General features: G+C 59.1%; 5 protein-coding genes across 5 annotated transcripts; 2 read left to right on the plus strand and 3 right to left on the minus strand.

The window, feature by feature from the left end:
- Nucleotides 1–132: 132 nt before the first annotated feature.
- Nucleotides 133–3,954, minus strand: PSEUBRA_004148 (Pyridine nucleotide-disulfide oxidoreductase, NAD-binding domain protein; the record flags this gene model as incomplete). The annotated part of the gene is made up of 2 exons (XM_059465232.1): nt 133–1,777; nt 2,291–3,954. 2 exons carry the CDS (start codon nt 3,952–3,954, stop codon nt 133–135), a joined length of 3,309 nt encoding a protein of 1,102 aa, XP_059321494.1.
- A 374-nt stretch (nt 3,955–4,328) lies between these two features.
- PSEUBRA_004149 (Ribosomal RNA methyltransferase FtsJ domain protein) lies at nt 4,329–5,418 on the minus strand (the record flags this gene model as incomplete). Its single annotated transcript, XM_016437727.1, has 3 exons — nt 4,329–4,592; nt 4,679–4,743; nt 4,815–5,418. The coding sequence occupies 3 exons, from the start codon at nt 5,416–5,418 to the stop codon at nt 4,329–4,331; spliced, it is 933 nt and encodes a 310-aa protein (XP_016291254.1).
- Nucleotides 5,419–5,753: 335 nt separating this feature from the next.
- On the plus strand, nt 5,754–7,970 carry PSEUBRA_004150 (Arsenite/antimonite efflux pump membrane protein, ArsB; the record flags this gene model as incomplete). The annotated part of the gene is made up of 1 exon (XM_016437701.1): nt 5,754–7,970. One exon carries the CDS (start codon nt 5,754–5,756, stop codon nt 7,968–7,970), a length of 2,217 nt encoding a protein of 738 aa, XP_016291255.1.
- A 91-nt stretch (nt 7,971–8,061) lies between these two features.
- PSEUBRA_004151 (WD40/YVTN repeat-like-containing domain protein) lies at nt 8,062–10,083 on the minus strand (the record flags this gene model as incomplete). Its single annotated transcript, XM_016437717.1, has 1 exon — nt 8,062–10,083. The coding sequence occupies one exon, from the start codon at nt 10,081–10,083 to the stop codon at nt 8,062–8,064; it is 2,022 nt and encodes a 673-aa protein (XP_016291256.1).
- Nucleotides 10,084–10,566: 483 nt separating this feature from the next.
- PSEUBRA_004152 (Porphobilinogen deaminase, N-terminal) lies at nt 10,567–12,855 on the plus strand (the record flags this gene model as incomplete). The annotated part of the gene is made up of 1 exon (XM_016437706.2): nt 10,567–12,855. One exon carries the CDS (start codon nt 10,567–10,569, stop codon nt 12,853–12,855), a length of 2,289 nt encoding a protein of 762 aa, XP_016291257.2.
- Nucleotides 12,856–12,988: the final 133 nt, after the last annotated feature.

Consider the following 12,988-nt stretch of genomic DNA (forward strand, 5'->3'; position numbering starts at 1 on the left):
CTCATGACCAGAACTTGAGCTTCCGACTGCGTTGATGAAGAAGCGCCAACAATCAGCACCATCCTCAGGCAGAGATCACGGGATGCTAGAGATCAAATCTATATCATTTGCCAACAACTTGTGTCCGACCACTCAGGCCTTCTTCGTGCTAGGTACCATGGTGACGACCTCCTCTGCGCTGGTGGGATGAATAGCGCATGTCTCCTGGAAATCCTTGACCGTAGCGCCCATCTTGACCGCCACCGCGAAGCCTTGCAACATCTCATCCGCTCCCAAACCCACAATATGAAGTCCTACCACCTTCTCCCCTGGACCCACGACCATCTTGAACGCGCTCGGTGCCTTTTCTTCCAACATACCGTAGTACATGCTGACAAACTTGGACGTGTGAACCTTGACGTTGTCCTTGCCGAATTTTTCGATCGCCTCGGGTTCGCTGAGGCCGACAGTGCCCGATGTGGGGTGGGAGAAGATGACGGTGGGGATGTTGTCGTAGTCCATATGGTCGTCCTTCAGGCTTGGGTGGCCGTAGAGACGGTTGCTGAGCTTTCGACCCGCAGCGATGGCCACTGGGGTCAGCAAGGCTTTGCCCTGAATGTCGCCGATCGCAAAGAGGTTGGATACGTTGGTCTCCTGGTACTTGTCAACGATGATGTTGCCGCCCTTGTCGAGTTCGACGCCGGCGGTGTCGAGTCCGAGGTTGTCCGTGTTGGGTCGACGACCGATGGCCCACAGCAGGCAGTCGGCTTCGATGGTCGAGCCTTGGTCCGTGTGGATCGTCAACGGTCCTCCCTTGGTGCCTTCGACCTTGGTGATGTTCGTCTGCTTGTGCACGTTGAGCCCGGTCTTGGACATGTACTCCTGGAGCGTCTCGGAGATGATGGGGTCGAACGGACGGAGGAAGGTGTCGCGGCGGATGAGCAGGTGCGTCTCCGAACCCAGAGTGTTGAACACGCCGGCGAGCTCGACGGCGATGTAACCGGCTCCGACGACGACCACGCGCTTGGGTTGCTCGCGCAACGCAAAGAAGCCGTCCGAGTCGACACCCAGGGAGGCACCGGGAATCTTGTCGTCCGAGGGAATGATCGGTCGTCCACCCGTAGCGATCACAATTCGGTCACCGGTCACCTTGTGCGTTCCAGCCGTGAACTTGCCGTCCTCACCACGCATCGTCACCTCGACCTCGTTCTTGCCCGTGAGCTTTCCGTGTCCCGACAGATACTCGACGCCATCCTTGTCGAGGTTTCGATCGTAGATGCCGTTGAGCTTGCGAACGTAGGCGTCTCGCTTCTCGGCAAAGTAGTTCCACGCGAACGCGGGTACCTTGGGCTTGTTGACCACGTCGCCGAAACCGTACTCGGGCGCCTCCTTGAGGTGCTCGGCGATGTCGGCGGCGTGCCACATGAGCTTTTTGGGTACACAGCCGACGTTGACGCACGTACCGCCCAGTCGACCGTCCTCCTCGATGACGACGACCTTCTTGCCGTAGGCAGCGGCACGGCGCGAAACACCCATGGCGCCCGATCCACCGCCGATGACGACCATGTCATAGTGCGTAGAGGACGGCTTGGCAACGGGAGGCATGCTGACAGAGGAGCTGGTGGAAAAGTGCGTGGTGGTTTGCTGGAGACGAGAGGCGGCAGCAGCGACGGGCGTGCGGGCGGAGGGCGTCAGCTTGAGGAGCGGCGATCGCGGGATGGTGGGGAGAAGAGCTGTCGAGGCGCGCAGCACTCGTAGCGATGTGTTGGCGGCGAGCGGCGGTATCTTGGAGAGATTGCTGCAGAGAAACAGCAATGCAGATGTAGGAAGAGGAAGGAAAGAGAGAGGGGGGGTTGAGGAGCAAGGAAGAGAAGATGAATGCCGGATTGCACTCAGCTTTTTGGCGTGGGTCCGAAGCACGAGCCAATTTTCAGCGCAGGCGATCCCAAAGGAAAAGATCTACTGAGCCAAGATACGGTAAGCAGGGTCTGCGGACTTTAGCACCCTTCTCCAATTCGCGAACAGAAGCGCGGCGCTGACGTCTTTTGCTTCCGCACAGCCGAACGAACATGCCGATGGCGTCTTTGCAGATGTCACTTCATTCAACGGCGATCTCCACACAACACAGCCGAGCAGGTCGTTTCGATTCGGGGTCCTCAGGGTCCCGCTGGTCGGTGTCTCAGTGCAGATGTCACGATGTGGTAAAGCCATCCTCTTCCTTGCGGGTATATGGTACATCGGTCGTGACAGGAGAGGGAAGCAATGAAGTGCGAATGCAGGCTACTACTTTTTCTTGCTCCGCTTCAACCACCTCGGCAGCTTCATCTTGCTCTTGATCGAGCTGGACTGGGTCGAGACGGTGCGTGTGCTGCTGCTGGATGGGAACGTCATGGACGTCGAGGTCTGCATGGACGTGTCTGCAGACCCGGTCGCGTCCCTCATGACGGGCAGGAGAGCAGCCGAGTTCGGGTCTTGTCGAGAGTTGCGCGCGACGGGACTGCCTGCTTCATCCGAGAAGACGTTGGGTCCTCTTGCTTCGCCGTCGCCGCACCTGGCTGAAGAGGTGTCACCGCTGCCACCGCCACCGCCTCCAAAGATGTTGAGCGTCGACAGCGTGCCACCTGAGGCTCGCCTCTCGGGCAGCGCTGCCCGCGCAAGCCGCAGACGTGCCTCCTTACGCGCAACAGCTCGGTTCGGTGTAATGTCGATGATATCGTCTGGATCGCTACCTTCTGCCTCCTCGTCGCCCTCTTCATCCCGCCCATCAGCGTCCTCGTCTTCGATGGCCTCTGAGTGTCGATGAGGACCGCCGAGCTCGGCGGCGCCGGGTGATTTTGAGTAGATGCCCGAGCGAGCGGACGCGCTTCGACTCATGCCCTGCGCTGATGTGGTGGATGCGACTGGTGAGCGTGTGCTTCGGATGCTTGCTTGGGAGTGTGTCGCTGAGGGTTGGTGTACATGCGAGGGGCCTTGCGGTGTTCTCGGCTCGTTGAGAGTGCTGCCGTAGCCTTGGGGCGTGGACGAAGTGGCCCCTAGCAAAGGCTGATCGCTTCCGTCCGTCGGCTTCCTCGACAGAGTCGAAATGGGCGAGGCAAGCTGCGGTCTCGTTTGAGTCTCCGAATCCTGGACGGCGTGACCATTGACAGCTGTGCTCCTCTCGACATTTCGTGCCGTCTCTTCCTCTGTCTCTTCCCCATCGTCGGAAGGATACAGACTTTGCGCATCCGCTCCACGTTGATAGTGCGGATCGTCCGCCAGACCTCTGGCCCATCGTTTCGCTTCAGCAGGATTGCCGCCGGGCGGAACTTTGACGCCAACCACAGCGATGAACAGCACCCACTCGATGACTGTGAACGCCATTTCTGCGCCGACAAGGATGGACATGGTCGGCTTGAAGTGCTTCACTGCGTGTGGCCAGCGCCATTGGTCCGGGGATACCAAGCTTGACCAGAAGGGGGGCGGCGTCGCGAGAATGTCCGGCTTGCCTCTCGCCTGGAAGAGAAGATTAGCGATGGAGACGTAGAACAGCGTGCTGAGGATGCTGATGGCAGCTACAGTCACACCGAGCTGACGAATATGTTTGCTAAAACCGACCATGGCATAAGCTAAGGCGCGAGTCATGGAGAAGGCAATGACCAAGAGCACAATCTTGCGGCGCTGCCATGCCGCCTCGTCTAGCTGAGGAGCCGGGACGAAGGATGAGCTGGATATGACGGGATCTTGGGTTGGTGGATGACCAGGTCGCCTTGCGTCCGAGTCATTGTGCTTTGCTTCTTGGCGCAGAACGAGAACACCAAGAGTGAAGGCGAGCGCAATATCGAGAGCAGCTACGAAAGGCAGGAGGAAGAAGAGCCTTGGCCTGGAGCGTGGAGGATATTCGAGAGGTACCGGTGCAGACTCGTCAAGGGGCGCTGAGGAGGAGACGAGGATGTAGGAGCCGGCCCTGCGAGGCGATGGGCGTGTATCGGACGACATGGTGTCTAGGGATCTTCACAAGGCGGAAAGCGCTACAAGGTCGCTATGTGGTGGCCATAGCTTGGTAGCGGTCGGTGGGCGTAGCGTCGGCGCGGACGATGGGATCAGGGATGGTGAGGGGCGTGATGAGAGTAGCGAGACGGGAGAGCAACCAGAGCTTATCGGAGTCTCTATTGCTGGCAAGCCTCAAAGGACCCCTTTTTAGCAACGCAACCAACACCCACGGCCTTCTCACGCGCTCTCCGCTGCACGGCGCCTAAAAGAGGGTGCAGGGTCCAGCCGAGTTGACCGCTGGAATCGTGACGGCCTCACCGAAACATGACAGAGTCTCTCTCTGGTCAGTCACATCCTATTCCCACGCTGTTTGTGCTTGGTCATGGATTGCTGATGTGAGCACCTTTGAAGCCGATGCAGATCCAAAACTGCTCTCTCGACTCTTTGCGGCTGGCTTCCATCTTTTCCGCCTTGACAAAGTGGAACTGCGTTTCGAGCACCTCTTTGCGGAAGAGGTCGGCTTCGTGAGACATAAAGTACTTCATCACCAGCACCGATGACTTGGACGCCATCCATGTCGGTGACTTTCGCTCTCCAGCCTGCGGCACGCGATGATCCCGCTTGAGCGTACGCATGGCGAAGCTCTGTTGAATCGAGACCACCAGAAGACGAGTCAGCATTAGCACCAGTGAGACGGCCTTCAAGGAGCGAGTGGGGGAGGCTCACTCACCGTTGCCGCCCTGCAGAGCTCCAGAGATGCCTCGGTGTCGACAATGGGATTGCCAGTCGTGTTGGCTGTGGCGAAAGAGAAGGCAGCGTCAGTGCCTACGATCAGCAGACTTCCCCTCGAGCCCATCCATACTCACCCATCATATCGCTCACTACGACATCAACATATCCTTCCGTCTCCGTCGAGGCGACATTCTGGCTCTGGCTGCTGAGCGTGGCATCTTGCACCATCTTCCTCAGCTTGTCCTGCATTGCCACATCGAGGAAGTCGCCCCGAATGGAATTGACTCCGTCGATATCGACCACTGGCAGCAGATCGAACGCAAAGACTGGCATCCCAGCGTTGGGCTTCCTACGAGTGCGCTCGACGATGGCCTGACTCCACCCGCCGGGTGCAGCTCCCAGGTCTACAATCACACGCCCGGGCCGCAAGAACTTGTATCGATCGTCCAGCTGCAACAGCTTGAATGCAGACCGGGCGACGTAGCCGCTCGCAGATGCTGCAATATCGTCTTGCTCGTCATAGTCTTGCTTTCCAGGCTTCGATGGTCGAGCACGCTGCTTGACGAAGACATCGTTCTTCTGCCTTTGCATGTATCGGCTTGAAGAGCCACCGCGTTTCGAGGATGCATGGCGGACCGTTTGAAGCGATGGCTCGAGGGGCCGGCATCGCGGCACTCGCGCGATTGATGGCCGAGCACCGCCACTGCGACCGAGCAAGGACGATGCTCGGGCTAGCATGCCTATCTGACAAGCTTCGTCATAGATCTCAAGGTCTGGAAGATATACACGCTCGGTCAAGTTGAAGCCGACGAAAAGGAATCCGAGCACAGCCCACCCTGCCAAAAAACTCAACCGCCGGCCAACTCGAAAGCAAAGACTGCTTGCTACACGCACGTGGAGCCAACGTTTAAACTTTATCGTTCTCAGACATCAACCTCCCCTTCTCTGCAGTCGGTGTCTACTATCGTGACGACCTCTTGCTTACACAGGAAGCAATGTCACGCCTCACCTCTTGACCATCACCACCATCCTCAAGCGACTCGCATCGTCCGGCCAGGGTACGGTCCTTCACGATGGAAGATCCCATCCTCATCAGCAAGCGTGCTGAAAGTGCGGGTCAAGTCACCGTCGACAGCACCCGTACCTCCCTCAACGGCTTTGGCGTCTTTGCCATCATCGTCTTCGCCGTCGTCTCTCTTATTGTCATTCACCCGATACGCATTCCGATACCCGCTCCGATTGCAAGCTTCCTTCGACAAAACGGTCGCAAGATCTGGCTGGCATTGGCAGGACCACCCGACGCTGACGAGCAAGAGAAGGATGCAGTCGAACGCGAGCTCGGCCAGGACGAGCGTAACGATCGACGACCGATGCATCTCACCATCGACCACGTCTCCGCACCTGTGATCGGCGTGATCGTTCTGCTCGCAACGACGACTATTGGTGGAGAACAGGTCAGGCAGGGCATCGTGGGCGAAGACGGCATCGAGCCATACGATGTCTTGGCGCTCTTCATCTCCCTTGCCTACATTGCCATCAGCCTCGACGCTACAGGCCTACTTCGCTTCCTCGCCTTTCTCATCTGTCTCAAGGCTGGTCGAAAGGGCAAAGAGGCAAAGGGGAAGACGCTCTATCTGCTCCTCTACTTTTTCTTCTGGGGCGCCGGCGTGCTGGTCGGTAATGATCCCGTCATTCTTTCAGGAACCGCCTTCTTGGTCTACTTCACCCGCGTAGCTGGTATCAGCCCACCGGACGCCTGGATCTGGGCCGAGTTCGTTGCCGCTAATATCTCCTCTGCTGTGCTGGTCAGTTCCAATCCTACGAACCTGGTCATCGCTACCGGATTCGATGTCAACTTCATCACCTACACCGCCTACATGGTGCTGCCTGCTTTCGGCTCTGCTGTAGGAGGACTTTGTGCGATGATGATCTATTTCAGGAATCGAGAAGACGGGGGGAAGTCTAAGGACGAAGACGAAGCGGGAGGCGAAAAGTCCACGATAAGAAAGATCGCAGAGAGCGTCCCCGTCATCGGGAGCCGTATCCGCAATCAAGCGGAGGGTGCTCAGATCCGACAACGCTCCTCGGCGCCGCTCGAAACCATCGGCAATGGCGCTGCCGCTACTCCGGATCGTCCATACGCCAACAACACCGCCAATGGCACGACACCAGCATCTGAAACCAATTCCATCGCACCCATTGCCCCGAAAAAGAAACGCAAGCAGCCGCTCATCTACATCCCCGAGACCATCATCCGACCGGACGTCGACCCCCGCGCTGCGCTCGTGGACAAGACGGGCGCCATCTTTGGCAGCATTGTCATGGCGGCTACGCTAGCGACGCTGGTGGGCACCTCAGTCATCGGCGGAGTCAAAGTGTTCGAAGTTGCGGTACCAGGAGCGGTGTTGTGCTTTGTCAGAGACGGCGTGGCGGACTGGCTGAGATGGCGCAAGTCGCGGCTAGAGAAGAGCAAGCCGGAGGAGGCGGGCGAAGGGTCAGTGGACAGTGGAGTCGCGCCACAAGCTGGAAACGAGGACAACGCGAACGGCACAGTCGATGTCAAATCCAAGCAAGCTGCCAAGGAGGTAGAGGAGATCGAACTCAAGACGCTGCCCGCTGCTGCGGACGGTAGCGCCTCTCGTGCTGAGCCCTCGTCTTCCTCCTCCACGGCCACTGCAACGGCTCCTGCCCCCGCACGCAGTCGCAACCTTCTCCGGCGACTCATTCACTTCCACCACCGCCTCACAGTCATCTTCCCCACCGTAACCATCGTGCTGTCCCGCTTGCCCTTCCCGCTCCTCCCCTTTGCGTTCAGCATGTTCATCCTCGTCCAAGCCCTGGCGCACGTTGGGTTCATCAACATCCTCTCCTCGGGTCTCGGCCGCGTCTGCTCTTCCGGCTACGTCCCCACCGCCTTCTTCATCTCGTTCCTCGGCATTGTCCTCTGCAACATCGGAGGCACCAACATCGGCGCCACCATCCTCCTCACCAAATCGGTGCGGTCGCCCTACTTCGCAGCCAGGATAGCACATCTGTCGACCAACGATCAGCAGTTGATCGAGAAGGTCGCCCAGTACTCGATTGCGTTCGGAAGCAATGTCGGCGCGCTGGGCGGCACGTTTGCGGCCAGTCTTGCGGGATTGCTGTGGTTGGGCGGGCTGAAACAGGGAGGAATCAGGGTCAGGGCGGGACAGTTCTTGAGATGGTGCGCTGTGGTTGTGGGGCCGAGTACCGTCATCGGGATCGCGATCATTGTTGCTGAAGTCAGATACTTTCATGTCAGCGCTTAGGCACGTATCAATTGAGATCGCATATAGAAGCACACACACACGAGCACCACTGACAGTGATATGTACTTGAGAAGAGTTGCATGACGTCGAACTACAGATAGTGCCTGAGCGAATACAGCAGCACCTTTCCTCTGGTGTTTCCAATCGCCACATACTGCCCACCCGCGCTAAAGTCGACGCTGCTAACGCTACCCAGCGGTGTACCGCTGGTCGGCCAGTTGCTAAACACCCGCATCGAAGGGAAGTGCACCAGCCTCAACGCGTCCTTCTTACTCCTCGATGCAACCGCCAGGATCTGCCCATCCGCATTCCATCGCATCGTCGTAGTAGCGGTAACGAGATTCTCGACCGTCTTGACAGGATCAAGATTGCCGCCGGGAACCTTTCCGAAGGTCGCACCGACCTCCTCGCCCGCCATCGAGCTAGGGAGGAAGTCCGAGGTGTAGCTCTCCTGAGGTCGCTTGTAGACGTTGACGATACCACCATCGCTGCCGACAGTCCAGAACTTGCCGTTGGGCGAAACCTCCAACCCTTTGGCACCGAATGAACCGGGATCGTGCCAGATGGATGAACAGCCTACTTCCATCCCCGTGTTCCTGATGTCCCAGAGATGGACGCTGCCCTCGGTCGACATGGTGAGCAGCTCGACGTCCTTGCCCGTTCCGGTTACGCCGATGCCTGTCCCGCGATCACCCAGCACCGACGCGGCATCCCAGGTGAAACCCGCCAGAGGGGAGTTCATGCGCACACCACCGATGCGCGTTCCACCCGCAGCACCACTCCTTCCCCAATCCAGCAGATGCACCGCTCCCCTCCGCCCGCCGATCGCCAACAACCGGTTCCCCTCCTCCATCGTGTGCGGTTGGAACTTCGCATCGCTCAACCTCAACTCTGCCTCCTCCTCCGTCTGCCCTCCCGATCCACGCCAGGGGACCGACCGAACCACCCGGCCAGCTTGCAGATCGTACGCGTACAAGAAAGGTCGGTTGCCCGCAATCAATGCGGATGCTCCGGAAGGGTGGAAGCTCGCATGCTGGATCGGCAGGTCGGGGACGTGAATTGTCTGGACGAGCGGATTGGCGTGGCCGTCGATCTGGAACAGTCGCACGCGGCGATCGCGACTGGCTGTCATGAGGACGGAGGCGCGCGGGCTGGGATGGAATCGAACCATCTCGATGCCCGGCAGGCTCTCCGAAGCGGCGATAGCGGTAGCAGACTGCGAGTCGTTGGCGTTCCTCAGACGATCCAATTCGATCTCCCCTGCACGCAGCTTACCTCTTGCCTTGGGAGACCCTCCATAACCCTCAACCAGCCCCGTGTCGCTGCGCAGCAGATCGTGAATCGACCTAGACGCATCCTCGTTCGTAATCACCGCATCCGCTTCCACCTCCTCAGGCGCGGGCAACGAAGTCAATCGGAAGGCTGCCCACCCAGGCCTTGGATGAAGCTTCTCGAACTGCGCCCGCAGACGCAGCTCGTATTCGAGCCCGGAGATGTGCTTTTCGCCAACCTCTTCGCGAAGACGTCGAAGACGGGCGACGCCGACGCGCGAGCCGTTGGCGGCGAGGTTGGTGTTCCGCGTAAGGTCGATGGTGAGTGCGGCGTCGTCTGGGTCTGTCCAGACGCAGCGTTTGGTGCGTTTGGGTTTGGGGAGGGAAGGCTGACTGGGACCGGCGGAGGCGTCGGCGATGCGAGAGATGAGGATGTCGTCGTCGTCGCTGTCGCTGTGCGAGAAAGAGGTGGAGGGATCGGGTTGGTTGTCGAGCAGCTGACCATCGTCGTCGTTTCCAGCTGTGTCGACCATGAAGAGGTCCCCGTCTGCTACGCCCGGGTCTGCGTCGTCCTCGTCATCGCTGGTGGCCGGGAGAGCATCTTCGCCCGTGGCGCGGGCCGCCGACGTCGAGGGCTGGGAGAGCAGCGAGGAAGAGCCACCAAAGATGAGCTTTTCGAGGTCCAGCTCGTTGGCCGCCGGCGGTGGGGGCGCACGCTTCTTTCGACTGCCTGGAAGGGCGTTCGAGTTGTCGCCTAGGACGGCTTGCTCTTGTCGACCGGCGTCGAGGTCGGTCTGTTTGGTCAAGGCATCGTTCCTCGACCTCTTGCGTTGCTTGGCCATGATTGCGAGCGGCTGAGTTGTGGGATGTGATGATGAGAACGGAGATGCTCTTCAAGGAGTGTGCTTAGAAGCTCCACCTGCAAGCTCAAAAGTGAATCCCAAAACTTTCGAAAAAGTCACTTTTCTTCTTGAGTGTCCTGCATTACAGCAGCATGACAAAGCAATGCCGGCTGATTAGAAATGCGCCTCATCAGCTTGAACCGGCAGCAGCCGGCGTTTCTGAAATTTTAAGCTAAAATATCACGAGACGGAGCGAGAAAAGCCCGGTTAGACTCCACAAAGGCTCTTTTCAACCGAGCACATCACTTTCTTCGCAGCTGGCGTAGTTGAGGCCGCAAGGGAGACCCTGTCGAAGAGGTCGTGGCAACACTCGCGTGAGCTCACTCAGCTCTGACTCTTCTCACCATCATCGGCTTCACCCGCCTCTCGACAGGATTAACGCAACAGACCATCGGCTCGCAGCAGCAGAGAGAGCTCATAATCATGGCGCCAGTGCAAGATCTCAACACCGAGGCGGTGGCAACCTCCGCCCGCAAGAGCATAGACCATCAGAGCTCGGCACCATCATGGAGCGATGGATCTTCGTGCCCAGTGCCACATGCAAAGTCGCACCCGCTCCCTCCTGGTCACCCTCCCGTGCCTGATGCTCCCGCGTCGACTCTCTTTCCGCCGACCGACTCTCGCTGCATCTTCTACCGCTCACCAGAGGATCTCGCGCAGACACCCCCGCTCTCTCGTTCAACATCGTCCTCGATGCTTTCGTCGTCGACTGCGAACACGCTGCCATCGCTCCACGAGCTTGCCGTCACCCATAGCGCCTCGGCGCACGAGTTCAACAAGGCCCAGATCCTCGACCAGCAAAGGAAAGAGGCCAACATCAACCCCTTGCACTCCGATCGCGAAAGCCAGCTCGGTCTCGATCCCTCTTGCACCCTCGTCCTTGCTAGTCGCAACAGCCAGCTTGCGCTCGTACAGAGCTCGCATGTCAGCGCCATGCTCGAGGCGCGCTTCGGCAGGTCATCGCCGCTCTTCCGATCGCAAGTCGAGCAACTCGACAGCACACTAGCATCAAGCCAAGATGGCTCCTCGCCAGAAGCTTCTTCTTCGAAGAGCCGTCTGCAGAAAGTGGGCGATGAGCACTCCAGCACCGATCTCGACTTCCTCCGCAACTTGCTCGAAGGCTTCCACATCGCGCCCAAGACAGCCTTGCGGCCACATGCTTTCCCCGTCACATCCATGTCGACCGCAGGTGATCAGAACCTGCGATCGCCACTCTACGTCATTGGCGGTGAAGGCAAGGCGATCTGGACAAAAGAGCTCGAGGTGGCGCTTGAGCAAGGTGCCGTCGACGCCATCGTTCACTGTCTCAAAGACGTGCCCACTGCATTGCCCAAGGGTCTCGAGCTGGCTGCCGTTCTCGAGCGCGAGGACCCCCGAGACGCCCTGGTCGTCAAAGCTGGTCTGCCGTACAAGGTGCTCGACGAGCTTCCCGTCGGGTCCGTCATTGGCACTTCTTCTGTACGCCGAGTAGCCCAGCTGCGACGACGATACCCGCACCTGGTCTTCAGCGATGTTCGCGGCAACATCAACACCCGTCTCGCAAAGCTGGATGCACCCAACGGTCCATACACGGCCCTGATCCTTGCTGCGGCCGGTCTGATCCGTCTCAATCTTCACTCGCGCGTCACCGCCTTTCTCAGCTCGCCCGTATTGCTGCACTCGGTCGGACAAGGTTCACTGGCGATCGAAGTGCGCACGCCACCCGAGGGTGCCGATCCCACCACCAACAGGGATGCACGCATTCGCGAGTTGATCCGCTCCATCGGCGACTGGCGTGCGACGTTCCGTGCTGAAGCAGAACGAGCTCTGCTGAGGGAGCTCGAGGGTGGCTGTTCCATCCCAGTGGGGGTCGAGACACGCTTCGATGATCACGATCAGGTGGAAGGGCAGCGCAGCGAGGCCATCGAACTCGTCGATGACTTTGTCACACAGGGCGATGCAGGTGCCAAGGCGGATCTGCCCAACGGTGGCGTGCCGCTCATCAAGGACGGTCACACCATCCCTGCCAGTCAGCTGTCTGGTGACGGCGAGACTGTCCGCTCGCCACCGCAGCGTCCACCGCTCGAATCCCTCGCCACAGGCGTACAAGAGATGGAAGCGGCCAAAGCCAGAGCGAAACACCCTCCCGTAGCAACCAACGCTGCCACCCTCGCCGAAAAGATCGTATCAACATCGTACAGCATCGTGGACCGCTCGACACCCGCTCCAGAAGGCCGCATGCTTCACATCGACGCCATCGTCGTCTCCCTCGACGGCAGCCAAGAGTCGCGCTATTCCGCCTCCAAGCACTGTACCACCATCGAAGACGCCCGAGCGCTCGGCATCCACGTCGCGCACGAGCTCGCACACAAAAAGGGTGCTCGAGCTATCCTGGAGGAGGTCGAACGACATCGAAAGATGGCGGAAGAAGCGGATCGACGTCGACGCGAGGAGGCCAAGAAGCGAAAAGCGATGGGTCTGCCTGGTGGCGAGACCAACACGAACGGTGTAGCTTCCGTCGGCGAACAGGGCGACCTGAATGCGCTGAAGAAGTCAAGGGATGGATGGATGCGCGGTCAGACAGAGATCAGTCTCAATGCGGAATTGGAGAAGCTGCGGGATCAGCATGCGACAGGGACAGGAGGACTCGCGGATAAGGATTGCGATTCGCAGGAAATGGATCGAAGGGGTCTGCCGAGAGATGATGGGCAGGCAAAGGCTTGGGAGGTGTGATCTGTCTGAAGCTGTACTTTTACCAAACACTGTACTCATCACTCATCGGAAGCTCTCGGACTGTTCGATCGTCTGGCATGCCTGAGTCTGCTCAATACCTGATCTGATCGTGATTCCCCTTCAACCTCGAGGC

This window comes from Kalmanozyma brasiliensis (assembly GCF_000497045.1).
Source record: "Kalmanozyma brasiliensis GHG001 unplaced genomic scaffold PSEUBRA_SCAF3, whole genome shotgun sequence".
Taxonomy (NCBI): Eukaryota; Fungi; Basidiomycota; class Ustilaginomycetes; order Ustilaginales; genus Kalmanozyma; species Kalmanozyma brasiliensis.